Genomic DNA, 22,838 nt, shown 5'->3' with positions numbered 1-22,838 from the left:
GGATCTCAGCGTCGCCGGTTCTCAGGCGCTTCATCGTCCAGAGACAGTGAGGCCATCGTATCGTCCTTTGGTTGGGGCGCGCGTTTAAGTGCCGTTGGTTCCTGGATAGTTCTGGTTACCAAATGGCCCATTTCTGAGCCACTGGCACGATGGGCGGGGCAGGAGGGAGACCCGGAATAGACCGCACCATCGTGTCTGTAATGAAGAGGAAGGTCGAACGGAGCAATGAAAGTTCCGGTGGTCTGATCGGCGATCGGGCACAGATCAGTTTTGACGCGGAGACGCTGACTGGCAGGTTGTTTACGCATTGTTAGTGAACAACAGGGGCGCGGCAGGGGCGGCGGCAGCGGGGCGGCGCCAGCGGAGGGCGGCGGAGCTACGGTGAAGGGGGGCGAGAGGAGGGAGGCGGTTTGTTTCGCGGAGCGAAGGGAAGATCTGTGAGGGACTCGACGGGCGGTGTTTGATGCTGGAGCGGGGTTACAGTGTGTGGAATGGGTAATGGGAGTGTTCTTGCTGCTGGAGGAGGCCCATCCTTGGAGGAAGCTTGCGGCGGCGTGCTGAAGCTGACATGTCCATGGCATGGGCAATCCAGACGTTGTAGTCGTATGCCTGGCCATCCCGCGTCTTCTCACATACGCCTCCTCTGTCGTCTCTTTGCATTCCGGGAGATATCCCATGCCCTCTCAAGAAAGTCAATCGAGGTTGCGGCGGCGGAGGAGGGAGGGGGGATGCTGAGGCGAAGGAGATGCGGACGTCAATCAGCTTCATCGCCATCGGTCAGAGGAGGAGGAGGGAGGATCGTCGACGTCGAAGTTGATGGCCGGAGGGGACGCGGTCGAAGGATTCGAAGAAGGATCCATCCTCGGCCCCGGCTTCACCTTCTCCTTTGTCTTCATGATCACCTTCTTCTTCTTCTTCTTCTTGCTCATCTTGGTTTTCATCTTCATTATCTACATCTTTTTCTTCATTGTCTCCTTCCTTCGTCATTGCTGGATTTGGATAGTTGAATTTCTTTTATTTTCTTATTTCAACTTTTGTTATTACGGTAATTATTTCAAAAAAAAATTGTTTGGTATTTTGGATGATCTGGGCAAGGAGGGAAGGATGAGAAGGGCGTGGCGGGAAAAGAGGGCAAGTAGGAGAGATGTTTGAAATGGTCAGTCGTTGAGGAAACAGAAAAAGGGAAAAAGGAAAAAAAGAAAAAGGGAGAGAGAAAAAAAAAGAAAAAAAGAAATGAGGAGTCAATGAAACATTGGGCCGGCCTTCTCATCATTATTTCTTGCTCAAAAAAGGCCCAAACAAAGACTAGGTGGATACACTTTCAGTGAGTTTGCCACTTTCCCTGTTTCAGCAATCGTGATTAATCTAATACTATTATAAAAGAGTGTTGATATGTTAAAATATTTCTTTCAAAAATATCCTCCAAATCACATACATGCATTCATAAAACATATACTTGCATACATATAAGGAAAATGATAGGGGCACACCATCAACCACAACCTCAACCACACATCCTCTCTCAGTTGCTACAGTATACCGGGGCCCACATGGGATTTTAAAATTTTAAAATCTCATGTGAGCCCCGGTGTACTGTAACAAATGAGAGAGAGTGTGTGGTTGAGGTTGTGGTTGGGGGTGTGCCCCTAGTGCCACCCTACATATAAACACATTACATATACAGGCAGACATTCTTAATAATAGCATAACTCTCTTATTAATTGTCCACTAATATTAACTTCTATTTTTTGTAACCCCTCCACTAATCCAATTTTAATGTTATCATAATTTTTTTTAAGATTGTAAGTTGTATTTGAGATAATAGCTGAGAATTGAATGCACACACATATGACAAACTATCCCTCCATTAATCCAATATTAATGTTATCATAAAAAAATTTTAAGATTGTAAGTTGTATTTGACATAATAGCTGAGAATAATCCAATATTAATGTTATCATAAAAAAATTTTAAGATTGTAAGTTGTATTTGACATAATAGCTGAGAATTGAATGCACACACATATGACAAATAAGTTGTATTTGACATAATAGCTGAGAATTGAATGCACACACATATGACAAACTAATAATATACATTTCAATTTGCAAACAAAGTGTCAACTTAAAATACTTACATGCATACATTCTTAATAATGGTATAACTCTCCTATTAATTATTCACTAATATTAACTTTTATTTTTTTGTAACCCCTCCACTTAAAACGCACATATGACAAACTAATAATATATGTTTCAATTTGCAAACAAAGTGTCAACTTAAAATGCCATTAGTACATGCATTCATGCATACTTGAAATGAGAGTCAAATTTTTAATTGTAGTTTTTATTTAAGTGGCAATTATAGTTGACTGTTACGGAATCCAAAAAGCCTTTTTTATTTATTTATCATTATAGCCCTTACTTGCAACCTATATAAATTCACTCATTTGATGATTTAGATTTACACTCGCCTCTTACAACCCTAACAACATCCTATACTCATCCCATGACTTTACTATGATATTATTTGGATGATACAAGCTCGCCAGTGAAAACATTATCCATTCAGAAGAGATAACGACAAAGGGGGGTGAAGACGATTGAAGTTATGATGAGGAAGTACTGAGTTTTACTCGGGTTATACTTTATACTGATGTGATTGTTAGACTGACATCTATATGCGGATTGAGGATACGATTGATACAAGGAAATGTGGAGAATTCGGATTGAGGTTAAAGTTTAAGGTCTAATTTGGGTGTGTGTGGGGGTGGTGGTGGTGGTGGTGGTGGGGGGGGGGGTTTAATAAATTTTTTTCTATTTCTATAATTATTACTTTGTACTTAATTGTGATTTGAGAAAAATATTGTATTATCCATGAACTTAGTAGATATATTTTTTGTAGCATGTTACTAATTATATGATAATAGAAGAGAGAGAAGCTGAAAGTGAGAATTTTATTTTGTTATAATAGAATAGCAAAAATAAAGATAATTAATATAAACTGGAATAGCATGACACACTTAACATAAAAGTAAAGAACAAACTTGGAATTTTTGTCTTTTGTGTAAATTTTTTTATATAATAAGTATATTATAACCTCCCTAATGTTAAAATTATATTCTAAATTTGCACATAAAACTACCATTAGTTATTAAATGTCATTCATTATCTTAAATTATAAAGTAAATAGAACTATGTCTTTTAATATTAAAAAAATTATATCTTTTGGGTATTCTATGATTGGCCAATGTTCACAAAATAACCCTGAATTTTTTTACAAACAACCATGGATCTTCATAATTTTCACAAAGACCATTGAAATTTCATATATTTATAGAAAAATACTGAAACTTCATAATTTTTTACAGATAAACCCCTATATAGTTCAAAACCTAAATCTTAAGAAGATTGAAAGAAGTATATGATCTAAATTATAAGAAAATTACAAATAAGTCCTCAAATGTTGTTATAATTACATTCAAAATAAAACTCTTCCATTAAGTAAATAATAAATTGTGTAAAGTATTAGAACATAAAACAAATATGTCCACGTGCACTATACTAGTCTACACAAAAGCATAAAGAGTGTGACACGTGTACCATTATTTTGCCCATTTTGATTTTTCACTCATTTTTATCTCCCTTCGTTTCAATTCATTGAAACCATAGGCAACACCTTTCCATACAAAAAGTTTTTTTTTTCGTTTAAAGCTTTAAACAAGAGTAGGAAGCAATTTTTATGTCACTCTATTGTTTGGTTGTAAATGTCACGCCCCGGGTCCACAGGCCCGTCGCCCGGGTCCACAGGCCCGTCGGCGCGTGCAAGCCGTAGGACCCACTGAGTGTACTGTACTGTTTGGTTCAAATCACTGCCAAAATTGACTAGCCGATATTACACTTGAGTCTTTAGCTTCACTATATAACCTTTAAATATCTTATTCCCTCACCGATGTGGGACTATAACTTTGGATCGGTGGGATGTCACATTTACCCCACCTTACAAAGGCAACGTCCTCGTCGCGGCATGACAATTAGCACATCCCAGGCTACCAGACAATGTGGACTCTAGAGATAGCTCCTACGGGCTCTAGAGGTGGCTCCCACCACACAGTGTAACACTTAGCCTCGCATAACACTTAGATCCATACTTCCTGCTGGCAACTGCTCTGATACCATTTGTCACGCCCCAGGCCCGCAGGCCCGTTGGCGCGTGCAAGCCGTAGGACTCACCGAGTGTAACACACTGTTTGGCTCAAATCACTGCCAAAATTGACTAGCTGATGTTTCACTTGAGTCTTTAGCTTCACTATATAAACCTTTAAATATCTTATTCCCTCACCGATGTGGGACTATAACTTTGGGTCGGTGGGATGTCACAGTAAATCCAAAAAGACGACTACAAACTTGAAAAACAAGAGTGAAAGAGATGGATTGTAAAATAAAGAGTTGTCATCCATTTTCCTAATTTTTTAATTGTCAAAATAATTTAATTTGTTAGATTTCCATCATTTCCAGCAAAAAAGTCAAACGGGGATTTCTACAAATTTTATGTGATTTTTATCTTCTATAGAAATCTCTTTACAAAAAAAAAATTTGTGAGCTAAATTAGAAATAAGAAAACTTATCAGAAATTATTTTCTAGCATGTGCCAATGGGGTTTCCACACATATTCTTAGAATTTTTTTAGTAAAACAAATGGATCCTTAGGGGGGGAAAAGGCTTTACTAATATTTTATCTTGTAAGATTTAACTATTTATGCCAGTACAGTTTTATTAGTTTTGCATATAATTTATACTGATTTTAAAAATTAATAGTAAAATGCAATTTGTCTTTTTTTTTCACTTCCTTACTTTATGATTTTCTATAATCCATGAAATTTCATGTCACTTGTTATGAAGCATGAGTTCTCGCTTTTGAAAATGAATCCTATTAGAATAATATGCACGAGGGTAGATTGTTCTTATTCATACGAGAGACAATGAAAATTTTCAAATTACCCCTCTATTTATCTTCATATAGACCAGAAAATTTTGCGTATACGTAATTATTCCAAGAAAATATATACTCCTCTCCCACAAGATGTGGGAAGAAATGTTTAGCACGAATAGGAAATATTCCAAAAGAGATAAAGATATACAACGAAAGGTTTGATTAGTATCGTTTCTATCCATACAACCATACCTGGTTCAAAAATATGACGATAAAGGGTCTTTTGGATATTAAGTTAAAAAATGAGTAACGTTTCTAATTTATAGATCTATATTATAAAAGAAACATATAAATGTAGTAGGAATTATATTTCTTAACACGAAAAGGCATAATAATATTGATCTCATGTAAATTATTATTATTATTATTATATATAGCCGTGTTCTCGTACCCTATCTTTTAAAAATTTCCATTGTCCCGTACCCGAACCCATGTAACTTAGAATAAACTTTTTTATTCAACCATCAATTTCCCAATGAAATGATATTGGAATAGTAAGAAAAAATATATGCCCAGTGAGCCGATTTGCGTCGAACAAACTTTTCTGAATTGACATTCTTTAACTCAGGCCATCCCGTGGGATCAAGAAATAGACGACGCATCAAGAACAAATCATCAAATTAGTTGTTTCATCAGTGATACTATAATGCACTTATCACTTATCAGTCAAATAGCAATTTTCGCCAGGCATCCAAAAAAGGTCGGGGGGGGGGGGGGGGGTCTATTGCATCTCCAGAACTATTTCCAATATAGCCCGCAAAACTAAAGATCCAACATGCACATAGAAAGGCTCGACGTAGTGAAGTAAAATCAGCGTGCAAAAATATTAGGGACCAAGCGATCCAACAGGCAACCCACTAACCCCAGCTAAGAACTCAATTAAGACCAATTACTTTTAACTGCGAAAAAAAGTAAAAGAGGCTACAGGATTTTAACTTGAGGGTGTGCGCTACGAATCTCCAATCTCCTTCACAAAGCATACTTCATTTGAAATATGAATTAACGATGATCGGTTGCAATTATCTTCTGAGCTGAGGCCACTAAAAAGTGAACTAATTCTGGTTTCCACCAGCTCATTGCTTGTTACATGCTTAGTGGTTCTGTTTCAGGATCCCTCTCTTTCATTGATGTCCAGTTTTCAGACTCTGCAGTAAAGCATCATCAGACGGTGAGCAGGCGAGCGCAGGTATCCCAAGACATAATCAATAATGCAATTGGAAATACACTGGTTGGAGATGAACAGAAGCAAGGATTAATTGCGGATACACCCCTTATAGTATTGCTGTTTTGAATTACTGAGTTACTGCCTCTAGTTTTATTTTTTGCAGATGGCCCCCTTCAGTGAACTTATTTTGGACTCTTTTATTCTCAGGGGTGTCTGATTGTTAAAACTATATATAATTTTCTCTCTGTGGGTTAAAAAGTAAAAAAAAAATCATGCATGGGTCTATCTGAAAAAACAAAACTAGAGGGGTAGTAATTTCCAAACAGTTATACTATAGGAGGTCTATCTACAATTGACCATGAAAACGTACACTTTTGATGGAATTGTACTTAGATTGCAAGACATCAGTTAAAGACCCGAGATTTATCCATAAATTTAAGAGTGTTCCCTAATAGGTGTGGTCTATTCAATAACCAGAATTGGAATAAGTGCAGTAGCCCTTTCAGTTGCTAAATACAGATCATTCTTCATCCAGGCTCTACAGCTTATGAACTCTTGTTCATTCAAAGCTTCATGTGTGACCAATTTATGATCAGCTAGTCATTTAAAATCTGATGATATAGGAAATTAAGATTTTCATGCAAACCACATCTTTGGATAACATCAGTAACTAAGGCTTAAGTTGTCGAGAGACGAAATAAGAAATCATTGAGGTAATGTTCAACTTACTTGATCTGTGGGCCTCAGCAACAGTCATCAGCCGCCTTTGCAAAATGGAAGCAACTAATAGGAAAATAGAGCACATGCCAAACATGACGGTGATAGGGAATGCATTCACCTGCAAAAGCAGCAAATTCACAACAATTAAGACAACTATTTTGTTGGCAACATCCTTACATTCAGATTAGCTTTGATATAAAGCTGGAACATTTCCTTTGACCTCCTACATAGTTTATATCCATCCCCACTGGACTGGATGAATATCTGAAGTTTTGCCAACTGACAAGTGAAATACTAGGAGTTGCTTTATTGATCATTACAGAGGAGACCACCATTTCATTTTAGAGAGAAAATAATACGAAGATGAAGCATCTTTCGGCTCTCATATAAGCGGTTTTTTCTATGTAAATAAAATTAAAATATAGGGACAGATAAAACTAAAATTTTACAATTTGTAACTAATGAAAAGAGAAGAGTCAAACAGTGACAAAATGAATTTTGTCTAACTAATGCAAAGTTATATGTATGAATTATGAAATGAGTTTGGGCTCAAACTTCAATCTAGGTTCTAAAGTAAGTGGCTTCTAATTTATCAAGTGCTGGATTAGCATATGATACATAAGAATGGGAGTTAGGGCATATGTGCACATTCAATATGTATCTGCACAGGATTACGTATATAAATGGTCGATGCAAAAGACATATGCACATTATTATTTGAATTTCCATCTAAAATCTAAGTATTAATCAAAAATCATGTTACAAAGATGCTTAAATAATATTATACCAAAGAGGGCATATAGGCTAAATATATACTTTTTTAAGCATAGAAGATTCCATCTCCACTTTTCTAGCCATCAAATCTAAAGATCTAATAGCTAGAAAAAAATAACCACTGGAAGTAAATAATAATGGTACCAAAAAAGTGAGGAACTATTGTCTTTTCGAGTAAAGTTCCATATGTGAAGTGTTATGAGAGGGAGGGAGGGGCGGAGAGCATGCTAGATCAATAAAGTGGAAGTTAAGAAGTCTAATGCTTACATTGTAAAGCACAACACACACAAAAATGTTGAGTGGAATGCGGAAGAAATTCATGATCGTGCTCCTAGCCTCTTCTGGAATATATTGTGATCTCATTTTCATTATGGATGGCCAAAATATTCCCACGCATGCCTCAAAGGTGCAGAAGCCAAAGAGTTGGATACAGCCCGCAAGGGAGATACTTCCCCCTTTAACCGCAGTAGGTGTCACTAATAACTGTTTCACATTATTAGCCAATTAAACAATCAATCAATAATCATATGTAAAAAGTAATTAATGCCTAGGAAATAAGCCACAAGACTTACAGGTGTAAGAACAGGAAGTAGTAGTGTCAATGCAGAGATTACAAAAACAATCTGCATGTAGCTTTCAGCTTTAAGTGTTGGCCGAGCCATTAGCCGTGATGCAATAGAGCTCCCCAACATTGAAGATAACATGAAGGTCGCAAAAATAAAACCATGAGGAATGTCCTCGTCATTTGGGCTTAAAGCAGGAGTCCACAAGAACACAAAGGTATACATGGAGCCTTCAAATAGTGATTGAATTGCACCAAGCATAGCAATTTTCTCATCTGAATAACACGTGATATGTAATGGTAAATATGATAACCATTTGTGAAATACACATCACATGTTTACCAAGAAAATGCATACTAACCAGAAGCAATGGCTAAAGCAGCACCCTTAAACTGAGTAATTAAATCCTTGTTATCAGAAGGGTCTCCATAGTTTTCACTCCATGTTGATAAGATAACAGCCATGCCAATTGCAAGGAAGCAAGCAGCGGCATCAAAAGGAGCCACAGGGCCAAAACCCAAGTTATCAGCTAACATGTTTGCAAATAATCCACAGATAATGGCAACGAGACCATTGCCAAGAAAAATAGCCTTCGAGAAAGTTAAAGACAGCCATTGCGGTTCAAATCCCCTCTGAAAAATCATCATGTATGTCATAGTCAGAATAAAGATAGAACATCGAATATTTGCAGAAGATACAATGGCCTCTGATTTAATCATCTGAAAAATATTATCAACCTTAATTCAAATACAATCAGAAGCTTGACAGTGCATTCTGATCACACCTCAGGGTCAGTTTGGCAACTCTTCCTTAAACCAGTTCTAACCTAAACAGGTTCAGTTCTTGACCGGAGGTGGACCAATTCTAAACTAGTTTAAGGCCAAAATTTGGCCTCCCAAAACTTAAGCCCTGGTCTAATCATTTGCCAAACTAGGGCTAGGACTTACACTGGTTTTATTCCACTGAACCAGTTTAAGCTGGAGTTGCCAGACCAAACGGCCTTAGTCTCTGGAATCTTATATCTCAGTGTAACACAATGCACTAACTTATTATTATGACATGGCTGCAAATATATATTTGGATACAGTCCATGCATGTAAAAGCATGTTCAAACTACAAGTCTGGAATTAATAGTGATGTACACAACTCAACAGCATTCTTATGCGCAACAGCTAGAAATCATATATAAGATCAAAAGTAGGCTACTTATTTCTCCAAAAAGTGTTGTAGTATTTATTGTGTTGCAGTATTTATTAACAGAAACACAAAATCAATGGCTAAATGCTAAATAAAAAGAAGAAGAAGAAGAAGAAATGGCTAAACACTCAAACATATGCTCCAGATACAATGTTCAATAATTTAATATAAAGCTAGAGATGTCACGTAAATGGTGGTTTGTTCAGTTTTTATCATATGCTTATTTGGTATGCAGTTGCTCATCCAGAGTGAAAGTTATAGGTTAATTTGGTCATTCACGCTATTGATAGTTGAAAATTTGGATAAAATATGTTTATCTACATTGGTCATGTAGTTTCTCATGTGCGTAAGGAAACAACTTTCCTATTTCTGTGAATGCCACAACTGTCTGATATATGGGATGTTTGCATGCACAGTTTTGAGTAGCAGCTTGTCATGCTTTTCCTCAAGCTTCATGGATTAGTATGGTGAAGGAAAAGTGTCAACCGTTTGATTGACTTGGCATTACCAAATAAGAATTTAATACAAAGGATTAAAGGAAGCTTAAAGTTATGGCAATGCATTCAAGAAAATCGAACACCTAACAGTTGAATGTATTCAACATGGTTTTACTATCCAAATTGATATATTTTTAATTTCCAATAAAGGGCCACAAGAAATATGGTGCTTTGGAGTCAGATGACCATTCTACCCAAAAGTTAAGCGTGTGTTATGCACTCAAATGTATGTCAAAGAAACATAAGACACCTGACATCTGAATAGCTTCGACATGGATCCCGTCAACTGAGAGTAATTCATTTACATTTTTAAGGAAGTTTAATCACTAACTCTTGGCCCTTACATTTTTTATTTTTTTTCCTTTGTTATTTTTATGTATTATTATTATTATTATTATTATTATTATTATTATTTTTTTTTTTTTTAAATTGATTTGTCTCTAAGAAGAGGAAAGTGGATGTATCTCTAATATGAATGATCATTGCAGATGTTCTTCAGATTCTCTTATCGGTGTTCAGTTCCCATGATTTCTTTAGGAATTTGAGGAATTCTCGTTTCACTTTTCTTTGGTGGTCATTTGGTCTTACCATTTGGTATCCTCGTAGTCAGTTTTCATTCTTTGATGGATTTCTGAGTAGTGGTTGTGTTTAGTTTGTTTTGAATGAGCCTCTTCTTTTTAATGGCTAAAATATAGTTTATGGCTGGAAGGTTCAGTCGTCCCCTATGTTCTCAGTCAATATTTGCATGTGACTGTTTTCTTCTGGCAGAATGATTTATTAAACAAGATCAAGATGATTTTCTATCTATAGAATATAGCCGTTTGAAATGTGATCAATCTGTTTAGGTATAAGGCTCTCCCTGCTTCTTCCTTAATGTGAAGAGTTGTTTATGGCTGGAAGGTTCAGTCGTCCCCTATGTTCTCAGTCAATATTTGCATGTGACTGTTTTCTTCTGGCAGAATGATTTATTAAACAAGATCAAGATGATTTTCTATCTATAGAATATAGCCGTTTGAAATGTGATCAATCTGTTTAGGTATAAGGCTCTCCCTGCTTCTTCCTTAATGTGAAGAGTTGACAAGCAAATTAGCAACATCCAGCAACATATAAGTAAAGGCATAACAGAAGAATGTCTTATCAGCACTCACTAAAATGTATCCCTATGAACCAAGCTCCACATAACTAGTTTACTCCAGATTTCTTCTAAAATTATAAATTATGTTTGAATGTTCACATGAGTAAATAATAGGCAACGAAAGAGAAGATAGTACACAAAATTTTGATCAGAATGTACAAAGTACGAGATACACTGTCCATATAAGGTAGTTCACTTCTTTCACACAATTAATAAAACAACTGCAAACACCTATCAACAATTGATGATCGGAAAATTTACGGGCCACAAGATTTACCAATTCTCAACATTTTTTTTTCAAATATAGGAAAGATATCATAGCATAACTTCGTGAATCTCAAGAAACCACAAGAAACCAACAAATTGAAAGGGAAGGAGAGAAGTAGAAAACCTCACCTTATTATGCTCAGCAACAAGCCAAGATTCGAAAGACGAAAACAAGAGAGACGTGGCAATTCCTCCCAATATACGGCCCAACATCAACACTTTATATTGCGGGGAATGCTTGGTCATACAACTCAAGATGTAAGTTATGCAGTAGGTAACACATGCCCTCTTCCGACCTCTGCCTTTGGATGCATTTGGATTAGATTCAAAATGAATAATATTCCAAACTCTTGCTAGATTAAAAACCGAACATATATCGAAATACTCACTGTTTGTCAGCGAGAGATCCTACAATTGTTCCAAAGAGCATGGAGGATCCAAAACCAGCGATGAAAAGGCGGCCAATGTCACCCTTATCAAAGCCATACTGACTGTAGAGGAAGTAGACATAGGGACCTTGTAACCAATCTCCAGCTGAACCAGGGAAAAGAACCAATCAACAAAATGACAGTGGCGGCAAGTATATCTCTAATCTTCGCTTTTCTTTCTTTTTTTCTTTTGTTTCTTTTTCCTCCTTTTCTTGGGTAATATGAACTACTTGAATAAAGACTTAGAGAATGATGACTCCGCCATCAGTGATATAGTCAGATTAACGTACACAAATATGGAAAATAAAGGAAACCCCAGAATATACAACTCGGCAAGCCAACAAATCACTCCAAATACGTCTGATTTGGCTCCCACTCTCTCAATTAATGAAGAGCTCCATCCCAACCCCAGAATTATCATAAACGTGTGCAAGTAGTCTGAGCATTATTTGACAAAATAGTATAGCAAAACTGAAAGGTCTTCACGTTTCTTGGCTTAATTTGAGCTTTCTACCAAACAAAACCCAGTCTAAGCAAATGCCAAAAAGCCCAGGTGTTATATCAGATCAACGGACATCAGAATCCCTCTCTAAAATCTCACAATCTACACAGACGCAAAGAAACTAATGAAAACCCATGTATTTCACAACCCAACAAATTACTCCCAAAAGAAAACCCAACCAAGCTTCATCGAACGTTCACCAATTAACTGGGAAAATCGAACCCATCCCCCCCAGTAGAATCTACTAAAATTCCAAATCCACGACTAAAACAAACCGAATGGGCAAAATCCGAGCAAGACCCAGATCCAGAAACAGGCTCAAACGTCGGGTTCAAACCGAAGAAGAACGACAAAAGGAAGGGAGATTAAAAAATTACCCATCATGAGAGAGTAGACGACGAGGTAGTTGTTCTTGAAGGAGTTGAAGGCGGAGGAGGTTGAGATCTTGTCCTTGCTGCCTTTGCTCAGCTCCAGCACAGCCACCACCAGCGACAAAAACCCAAAGAACACGATATAAAACGTCTCCATTGTTCTTTGTCAGGGGCGGGGGGGTTGGTGGATCTGAGATTGGGACTGAGTATGGAGGAAGAGGAAGAGGGAGGAGGGGAGGCTCTTTATAACAAAAGGGTTATTGGTCCTGATTGATAGGATGACAAATAATGATAATTATTAGTTTTTTTTTCATTTTTATTTATTTATTTATTTTGTGGAGGGTTTATTAGCAGCTTGGATCGGAAAGTAAAAAAAAAAAAAAAAAAGTTTTCGGAAAGTAAAAAAAAAAAAAATTAGTTTTGGTTTGTCTCTATCGCAAAACCTTGTTTGGACTGCACAAAATGTAAAGTTGGAAAGTTGAGGCTGGCGTATGAAGTGAGCATCTCATATTGTTTTCATTCTGTTCGGTTATCATAGAAATCGCACGGTAACGAGCGAACAACTAAAACTGAAAAATAAAATGAAAGACGAGAGAAGCAAACTATGTGTGTCATTTCTCCACTTCATGTACAATCTATCAATCAACAAAATCTTAATTTAGGGGAGCTTATAAAGGAGGGAAATGTTGTCCTCCACTGATTCCCCATTAAAAGTCCCTCTACCCTTTAATTATTCATATATAGTGTTTTAATAATTTTATAGATTAGTGATTAATTAAATATGTGGTTTATTTATAAATGAATAAATAATTAAATATTAATAACTAAAAATGATTAATTAATCATGTTATTATTTAAAAGTCCCTCTACCTTATATAATCATTAAATTAATTAATCATATTAAAATTTAACAAATAATTAATTTATACAATAACTAATTTATATAAATCATGTTAAAAGTTAAATATTATATTAAATTTAAATTAATATTATTTTAATATTAATTTCATTTAACAATAAGGGGTACATTTTAAATTAATAAAAAATATTAATAAAAAATTATAAGGGGTACGTTTTAAAAAATATTAATCAAATTGAATTAACTATACATTAACTCAATTATTTTATTTTGAATTAACTATACATTAACTAAATTTGATTAACTATACATTAAATCCATTAAAAATATTAATATAAAATTATAAGGGGAGCTTTAAGGGACTTTAACCTTCCCCTTAATTTGGGGAGAGAGTTAAGGGGTTTGGGGTGAAGAGGCGTTTTTTTCCGGCTCGTTGGAGCAGCTTCCCCTCCCGAATATGGGTTACGATTTTAATAAACGTGAAGGCTTAACTTATATAATCATTAAATTAATTAATCATATTAAAATTTAACAAATAATTAATTTATACAATAACTAATTTATATAAATCATGTTAAAAGTTAAATATTATATTAAATTTAAATTAATATTATTTTAATATTAATTTCATTTAACAATAAGGGGTACATTTTAAATTAATAAAAAATATTAATAAAAAATTATAAGGGGTACGTTTTAAAAAATATTAATCAAATTGAATTAACTATACATTAACTCAATTATTTTATTTTGAATTAACTATACATTAACTAAATTTGATTAACTATACATTAAATCCATTAAAAATATTAATATAAAATTATAAGGGGAGCTTTAAGGGACTTTAACCTTCCCCTTAATTTGGGGAGAGAGTTAAGGGGTTTGGGGTGAAGAGGCGTTTTTTTCCGGCTCGTTGGAGCAGCTTCCCCTCCCGAATATGGGTTACGATTTTAATAAACGTGAAGGCTTAACTTCGTGAAAGGAAGACGAATATCAATTCGGTCTTTCGCTCCAGAAGGAAAACCTCTTGATTATTATAATAAAACTGGAAGGGATCCTTCTTCAGAAAATGAATCTGATGAATGTCTATTTCAAGACCACTCATCCGGAACGTCATCATAGGACTCCGATGTTAGCATTGGTGCAATCTTCAAAGGTATATCTGTAAACACGACTTCAACTAGTTATCTAGATGATGATGAAAAGGATGATGAAGAGTTGGTTGAATCAACTAATGGTCCTTAGATCAAACGCCTTAATATTTCATGGTACATGCGTTTTGAACAACGTGAGCCACCCACAGAAGATAAGGTGATCCAAATAAATATGGGGGATGAGACCAATCCCAAGCCAATCTTCGTAAGCGAGAGCTTATCACCATCCGAGAAAGAAGACCTTATATCTCTCATCAGAGAATATATAGATGTCTTCGCTTGGAACTATGAAGACATGCCTAGCCTCGACCCAAAAGTAGTCATACATCGTCTCAATATCGATCTGGATGTGAAGCCCGTTAAATAGCAACAACGAAAGTTCTGTCCAGAGATCATGGAAGCAATTGAATCGGAAGTAAAAAAAGCTTATTGATTCAGGTTTCATCAGGGAGGAACAACACCCTGACTGTATGGCCAACATTGTCCATGTACCCAAGAAAAATGGGAAGATTAGAATTTGCATTGATTTTCGTGACTTAAATATTGCATGTCCAAAAGACGAATTTCCTCTCCCAATCATAAATGTCATGACTAGTAATACTTGTGAGTATGAGAGGATGTCTTTTATGGATGGATTCTCAGGATACAACCAGATTAATATGTACCCTGAAGATGAAAAACACACGGCTTTCAGAACGCTACTGGGGGTGTACTGTTATACAATAACGCCCTTCGGATTGAAGAACATTGGTGCAACCTATCAGGGTGTCATGAGTACGATCTTCCATGAACATCTACGCAAGAAGATAGAGTGTTATGTGGATGATATCACGGTAAAAGCCAAATGAAAGGCGATCATCTTTCAGATCTGAAGATGATGTTCAACATCATGCGAGCACATCAACTGAAGATGAATCTAACTAAATCTTTCATGGGGGTAGCCAGTGGTAAATTCTTCGGATTTATAGTCAAGTCTAAGGGGATTTCTCTCGACTCAAAAAAGCTTCGTGCTATCCAAGAAATGCAACCTCTGAAGAACATCAAAAAACTCAAAGGTTTACAAGGCAGATTGGCTTATATCCGAAGATTCATATCAAATCTCTCGGGACGCTACCAGCCCTTTACTAAATTGATGAAAAAAGGAGTCTCATTCGTTTGGGATAAAGATTGCCAAAAGGCGTTTGAGAAAATTAAACGATACCTCACATAGCCACATGTTCTAGTGGTCCCAGTATCAGGAAAACCATTCATGTTATATATGAGAGTCATGGATCATTTTCTTAGAGTTTTGTTAGCCTATAACAATGATCAGGGTCATGAATATGCAATTTATTACCTCAGCAGAACCATGATTGGAGCTGAACACCGGTACAATCCAGTAGAAAAAGAACGTCTTGCCTTAGTGTTCGCCGTCTAAAAAATGTGACACTACTTGGTCGAACAATTTATCCATGTCATTTCCAAAGTAAATCTTTTGAGAGTACTTATGACAAAACCTTCTTCATTGAACTACCACCTCGAAAAATGGGCGATACTTCTATCGTAATATACAATGTGATTCATACCTCAAAAGGCTATTAAAGGCCAAGCCCTAGCAGATTTCTTAGCTGGTCATCCGGTACCAGATTCTTCCAAATTATATGAATGTTCACCTGATGAGATTGTGGAAGCTTGTATGAGTCAAGAATTCACGCAAGTATGGAAATTGTTCTTCGACGGTGCGTCTAAAGCAAGACCCGATGGAGGAATTACAGCTAATGTGGGGGTGGTACTCGATCCCCAAATGGTCATGTGATCCCAAGAGGCTTTTCCTTAACCGAGCCATGCACTAATAATATAGCAGAGTATAACGCTTTACTGTTAGGGATGCAATTAGCCGAGGAACTCAACATCTGACATCTAGAGGCTTACAGTGATTCTCAACTCATTGTAAATCAAGTTCGAGGAGAATATGAAGTACGCAATAAAGATTTGCTCCTATACCACTTTGCGGCGTTAAAATTAGCCCAAAAGTTTGAAGGCTTCTTTATCAGATACGTACCGCGCCAACAAAATGCATATGCAGATGCTTTAGCCTCGCTGGCAGTTTTACTAGCATTACCACCGAAGGAAGAAGAAAAAAATATTCGTCTCAATTCGTGACTTATATCAACCCAAGTTCCCTCTAGAATATTACTTAGAAGAGATAACAGCAGAGATTATCTGTGAAACTTCTGTCGAGCTCGAACCAAGAGACTGGAGATTCCAGTATATCGATTATGTCTTGTACGACATACTTCCCGATGATCCCAAAGAAGCCGTTGCTGTCAAATGGAAACCCTTTGATTCTCTTACAATGCGACTTCTCGAATGTTTTATCGAAAATCGCATGATGGAATTTTACTTTGCTGCCTTTTCAGAAAAGAAGCATAATGAGCTCTCAAAGAAGCCCCTAACAAAATGTGTGGAGCTCATCAGCCTAGACCTAAATTACGGGACCGACTCCAGAGACTTGGCTATTATTGGCCAAAAATGATGGTAGACGCCATTGATTATGCTAAACAATGTCATGCATGCCAAATCCATGGTGACTTCATCCATCAAGCACCAGGGAATCTGCATCCAACATCTTCATCTTAGCCATTTGAGATGTGGGGAATGGATATCGTTGGACTCATCTCCCCGCCAACATCCAAAGAACATTGGTTTATCTTGGGATTAATCAATTACTTCTCCAAGTGGGCTGAAGCAATACATTTGAAAGAAGTCAGAGTTCAAACGTGATCAAATTCATTAAACATCACATCATCTATCGCTTTGGCGTACCAAGACGAATAGTCCACTCTGTAGGTGTAAATTTTGATCTCCCGAAAATAGGGAACTCGTTTGTATTGATAAGAACAACTTATTACAAACTAATAATCAAATGTTTACAACAAAAGTGGAGGGAATACCCTCCTTGTTTAACGTGGGTTCCTCGGTGGCGATAGGACGCCTCGATCGGTGCTCGTACCGAGTCTGCTTCCCTTGGACGATCCGATCGAAGTTGCTGCCGGAGCTTCAGTTCTCAAATGAGGGAGCCTTTGGCAAAAGTCCAGGTTCAACCTTTGGGAGATTAGCCAGCAGAATATGCAACAGCCAATCCCCCTCTTCATGTTGGCTGAAGATGAGTTTTAATAGGCAAGGGATGGCATGGGCCATCCCTTGATTCGTGGGATTTGACCACTAATAGAGGTGAGGGAGCCAGTCACCCTAGCTGTGGGATATGACTACTTAAGGGGTCCTGTCAGCCGCCCTAGCTGTGGGATGTGATCACTTAGGGGGTCCTGTCAGCCACCCTCTGTGGGATGTGACCACTTAGGGGGTCCTGTCAGCCGTCCTATTCTTGCTAGGTAAGGAGCGCCATGCTTTCTCCATTGATTTGTGGGATTTGACCACTGATGTAACTGTTCCCATACTCCAAGTGGGCAGTTGACAGTGAGCTGGCGAGTCTGCAACTTGGGTCTGCAGGCGAGCTTGGGACTGCAGGTAGAGCTGAGTCTGCAGGTGAGCTTGCAGGCGAGCTGAGTCTGCAGGTGAGCTTGGGACCACAGGCAGACTTGGGTCTACAGGGGAGCTTGCAGGCAAGCTGGGTCTACATGCGAGCTGGGTCTGCAGACGATCTTGCAGGCGAGCTGGGTCTGCAGGCGAGCTTGGGACTGCAGGCAGACTTAGGTCTGCAGGCGAGCTTGCAGGCGAACTGGGTCTATAGGTGAGCTCGGGTGTGTAGGCAGACTTGGATCTTGATCGTGCAGGCGAAATTCGAGCTGCAGGCGAGCTCCTGAGCATGGATCGAAGAATAGACCGTAACTTTCAAACCGTAAGTCGGAATTGGACGAATTATATATGAAAATCGCCTATCTCGACGAGACGGAGTCATCTGAACCGAGCCAAAGGCTTCGGTTTGCTTCTTCCATTTCACCAAATTCCTTACGGTTTGGGAGATATCTGCGTTTTCCCCATTTTTGCTATTTCGGGCGAGATTTTAGCAGTTTTGTTCTGAACTTCTCTGATAAGGATTTAAAGGTAATTTTTATTGCCTACAAAACCCCCTCTAAAGTTTTTAGACCTGAATCAGGCCGCATGGGGTCTGGAACACTTTGGATATGAAGACCTGTAAAGTGATCCCTGCTCAGATGGAGTGAGGAGCCCTCCAATGAGCTCGGTGAAGTTGATCTCTTTACTCGTAGCTGATGATCACCTTCTAGGATTTTGAGCAAACCCTCAGCTATCAACGGACTTGATTCGTCTTTACCAACTGCCGTTTGAGTTGGACTAGCCATGCTCTTGCCCTTAGCATGGTAAGTTGTCGAGGAGTTTCTCTTAGGCTCAATGCTAAAATTTCTCCTCTATCCTTAGCGTTTCGAGGCGTTTAGATTAAGAGAGTAGGAAGCAGTTTAACCTCGTATACCGGTCGGAGGGTAGGAGCAGTTTAGACTCATGCACCAGTTGGAGTAAAGGAGCAGTTTAGCCCCGTGCACCGGTTGGAGGAAAGGAGCAGTTTATACTCTTGCACCAGTGGGAGTATAAGGGGGCAGTTTAGACTCATGCACCAGTCGGAGTAAAGGAGCAGTTTATACTCGTATACCCGTTGGAGTCGAGGGAACAGTTTATACTCGTATACCCATTGGAGTCTAGGGAAACAGTTTATACTCATATACCCGTTGGAGTCGAGGGAACAGTTTATACTCGTATACCCGTTGGAGTCTAGGGAAACAGTTTATACTCATATACCCGTTGGAGTCGAGGGAACAGTTTATACTCGTATGCCCGTTGGAGTCTAGGGAACAGTTTATACTCGTATACCCGTTGGAGTCTAGGGGGGAAGCTTGTCTTCTCTTAGGGCAAAGATGAAGACGAACCCTGATTTGTCTTCTCTTGGGGCAAAGACGAACCCTGAAATAGCAGCATATCGCATAGTAGGCCACTATCAAACATCAACGCATTTTATGGGAAAGACGGTGCTGGGAGAATCAAATCGTTTAGGGACATATGAGTATGACGACTGATCGGACAACGTCATTTGCGGGAATGACGGTGCCGGCTATTAGAGGTAATCGTTAACGTGATAGGAATTGCCGCGATCAGAGCGACTTTGAGAACCTACCATCCTTTTGAAGATGATTGGTAAGTTGATTTTGTCAGAGGTGTAGTGTTAATATGATAGTGGGAGTTTGTTACGATTTGAGCAACTCTGTGGACTTACCATCCTATTGAAGAGGACTGGTAAGTTGATTTGTCAGAGGTGACCGTTAACGTGACAGTAGGGGTCCCGACATCCTATTGAAGAGGATTGGCGGGGGATTGTGACTTTGGTCCTAACTATCTGAAGGTTTGACCAAGTGAGAGTTTGATGCAGCCCATCTGAACTGCTGGTCTCGCCTGTTTTGAGCGGTTCGCCATAACCGGGAACCTGGCTCAAGAAGTGAAGCTCGCCTAAACTGTTAGGCTCGCCTGATTTGAGCGGTTCGCCCGTACTGGGAACCTGGCTCAAGAAGTAGAGTTCGCCTAAACTGTTAGGCTCGCCTGATTTGAGCGGTTCGCCCATATTGGGAACCTGGCTCAAGAAGTGGAGCTCGCCTAAACTGTTAGGCTTGCCTGATTTGAGCGGTTCGCCCGTACTGGGAACCTAGCTTAAAAAATAGAGTTCGCCTAAACTATTAGGCTCGCCTGATTTGAGCGGTTCGTCCATACTGGGAACCTGGCTTAAGAAGTGGAGCTCGCCAAACTGTTAGGCTCACCTGATTTGAGCGGTTCGCCCGTACTGGGAACCTGGCTCAAGAAGTGGAAGTGTAGGGAATAGTTTAACCTCTTATACCAGTTGGAGGATCAGAAGAAGCAATTTATACTCGTGTACTTGTTGGAGTCTAAGGGGGCTATCAGAGGTGATTGTTAACGTAATATCTTTGTGGGCCCGCCGTCCTATTGAAGAGAACTAACGGGGGAAATTTGGAGGAGACTATCAGAGGTAATAGTTAACTTGATAGCTTTGAAAGATCCATCGTCCAGTTAAATAAGACTGATGGAGAAATGACTATCAGAGGTAACAGTTAACTTGATAGTTTTGTAGGCCCGCCGTCCTATTGAAGAGGCTCAACGGGGGAAGTCGTAGGATATGAGGAAATGGTCTCCACTACCAAGGCATCTTGGTCATCATCTCCTCGAAATTCATGCGGCTCTTCGTCACCCATATGCTTGAGCATGCTCTCGACTTGTTCTCCTTGGCGGAGTAAGTCTTTCCATGAGCGAGCTTCAACATCGCCCATATTGGACAGAACGCTGATGGAGAGATTGTTCCGGCACATCTCAATGAGTGTGGCCTCGGAAACTCGATCGCGGGAATGCAGCGATCGGTTTCTGAATCTCTTGACAAAGTTGCTTACAGACTCTGTCTTCCTCTGCTTCACAGTTAGCAGGGTGGCCATAGATACTTCTGTGTCATCGTCAAAGAATCTGGCTATGAAGAGCCTTTCCATGTCCTTCCAGCAGGTGATGGACCCAGGCTCTAATCTGCGGAACCATTCAAAAGTGACCCCCTTGAGGGTACCAATAAACAGTCGAGTCATAATGGGATCATTTCCTACTATGTGTCCAGTTTACGCCTGGAAGTAGTAAACGTGCTGGGTAGGAGAACCTTTTGCCATTGAACTACAGGAGGTCCAACGGCTCGAACTTTGCCGGGTAGGAGACCGCATCCCATTCAATTAGATACGGTCTGACAACCCCCAGCTTGTTCACATGCTTCTGGAGCTTCAAGGCGTCGAGTTGACTTTGGAGATCGTCAAACCTCTTGTCTCTTGGGTTATGGCCCGAAGATGATGCTCCTCTAGATGACTCGGATGAGGAGTGAGAAGACATGTAAGAAGGAGCAGGCACCCTCTCTTTGTGTTTCGAGAATTTCCGCAAAGTCCGTGAGGTCCTCTCTTTCTTCTTCTCGCTCAGAAGCTGCTCCAACATCTCCTTCATAGAGTTGAGGGTTGCTCGTTGCTCGTCGAGCCTCCTAGACATCTCCTCAGGGATGTCGGTCATGTGCACACTCACGTGCCTGCCTCGAATTGAGCTTGAAGTCTGCGACGTTGCCGTTGCCGAGCAATCGTCGCCGTCGTGGTCAGAGACGGACGTCAGACCCGTGCAGGCAAACGGAGTGGCCACCCCCATTTGGGCGTGAGCGTGTTGGCGAGGTTCAGGCTGGTGAGGTTCGCCCGTCAGGCAAGATTGGTACAGTGTGCCTGTGCCTGTCTGGCGAGCTGTTACTTCGCCTTTCTGACGATCTTGGGCCGTCAGGCAAGCTTGGTGAAGTCCGCTTGTTTGACGAAGCCCTCTTGAACTGCAGAGTTCGCCAGGTGCCCTTGGTTCGCCAAAATTGAGCACCTTGCTCACAGAGTGGGGCTCGCCTAAACTACTAGGCTAGCCCGATTTGAGCGGTTCGCCAAAAATGGGAACCTGACTCAAGAGGTTGATTCCTTGAGCGGTTCGCCAAAACTGGGAACTTGGCTCAAGAGGTGAGGCTCGCCTAAACCGTTAGGCTCGCCCGATTTGAGCGGTTCGCCGAAACTGGGAACCTGGCTCAAAGAGATGGGCTCGCCTAAACTGCTAGGCTCGCCCGATTTGAGCGGTTCGCTCGTACTGGGAACCTGGCTCAATAGGTTGATTCCTCTCAAGCCTGAATAATAATTCAGGCTGTCATGGGGGATGAGGGATTGTGCTTCGAGACGAGCGAGAGATTTTCGTCGCCGCTGTTTGGATCTTTTTGAACGAGGAGCGTTCATGTCGACGGCGGAGGCGTAGTCTGCGTCGACACGAATGGTTGATTCCTCTCGCACAGGGGTCTGCGAGGATCGTTCATCGACCCATTCAGCAGTCCTTAGACCTGCATTCTCGAATCTCGACTCGGCCTCAATTGGTTCGGGGGGAAAAGAACCCCCTGCCTCGGCTTGGGTAGATCCCTCAGGCTTGGTTGTCTCGGCCTCTTGGGGCTGGGCCACCCGCACGACTCTACAGCCATCGCGAGATGTATTACCGCCAGAAGAGGATGATTGTAAATACCCCTCGAATTTGATCACAAGGGACTCAACAGTAGTCCCTGCAGCAACTTCGTCAGACTACGCCACCACCAATTCATCTGAATGAACGGATTCTTCCACTGTGGTCGCCATCTTCTGTAGGTGTAAATTTTGATCTCTCAAAAATAGGGAT

The 22,838-nt window shown here is 39.6% G+C and overlaps 1 protein-coding gene across 1 annotated transcript; it reads right to left on the bottom strand.

Moving 5' to 3' along the window:
* Positions 5,715–12,864, bottom strand: LOC109821675 (molybdate-anion transporter-like). The gene is made up of 8 exons (XM_020387842.1): positions 12,618–12,864; positions 11,700–11,844; positions 11,440–11,608; positions 8,576–8,846; positions 8,224–8,489; positions 7,919–8,134; positions 6,887–6,995; positions 5,715–6,137 (listed from the first exon to the last, which is right to left on the bottom strand). The coding sequence occupies exons 1-8, from the start codon at positions 12,766–12,768 to the stop codon at positions 6,076–6,078; spliced, it is 1,389 nt and encodes a 462-aa protein (XP_020243431.1). The 5' UTR covers positions 12,769–12,864; the 3' UTR covers positions 5,715–6,075.

This window comes from Asparagus officinalis, chromosome 1 (genome assembly GCF_001876935.1).
Source record: "Asparagus officinalis chromosome 1, Aspof.V1, whole genome shotgun sequence".
Taxonomy (NCBI): Eukaryota; Viridiplantae; Streptophyta; class Magnoliopsida; order Asparagales; family Asparagaceae; genus Asparagus; species Asparagus officinalis.
This window is presented reverse-complemented; position numbering and strand designations above follow the sequence as displayed.

Coding starts and splice junctions, on each gene's coding strand:
- LOC109821675 (XM_020387842.1), bottom strand. CDS start 12,768: ATGGAGACGTTTTATATCGTGTTCTTTGGGTTTTTGTCGCTGGTGGTG. Junction 11,609..11,699: donor GGATCTCTCGCTGACAAACA/GTGAGTATTTCG, acceptor ATCCAAAGGCAG/AGGTCGGAAGAGGGCATGTG. Junction 6,996..7,918: donor TGTGTGTTGTGCTTTACAAT/GTAAGCATTAGA, acceptor CTGCTTTTGCAG/GTGAATGCATTCCCTATCAC.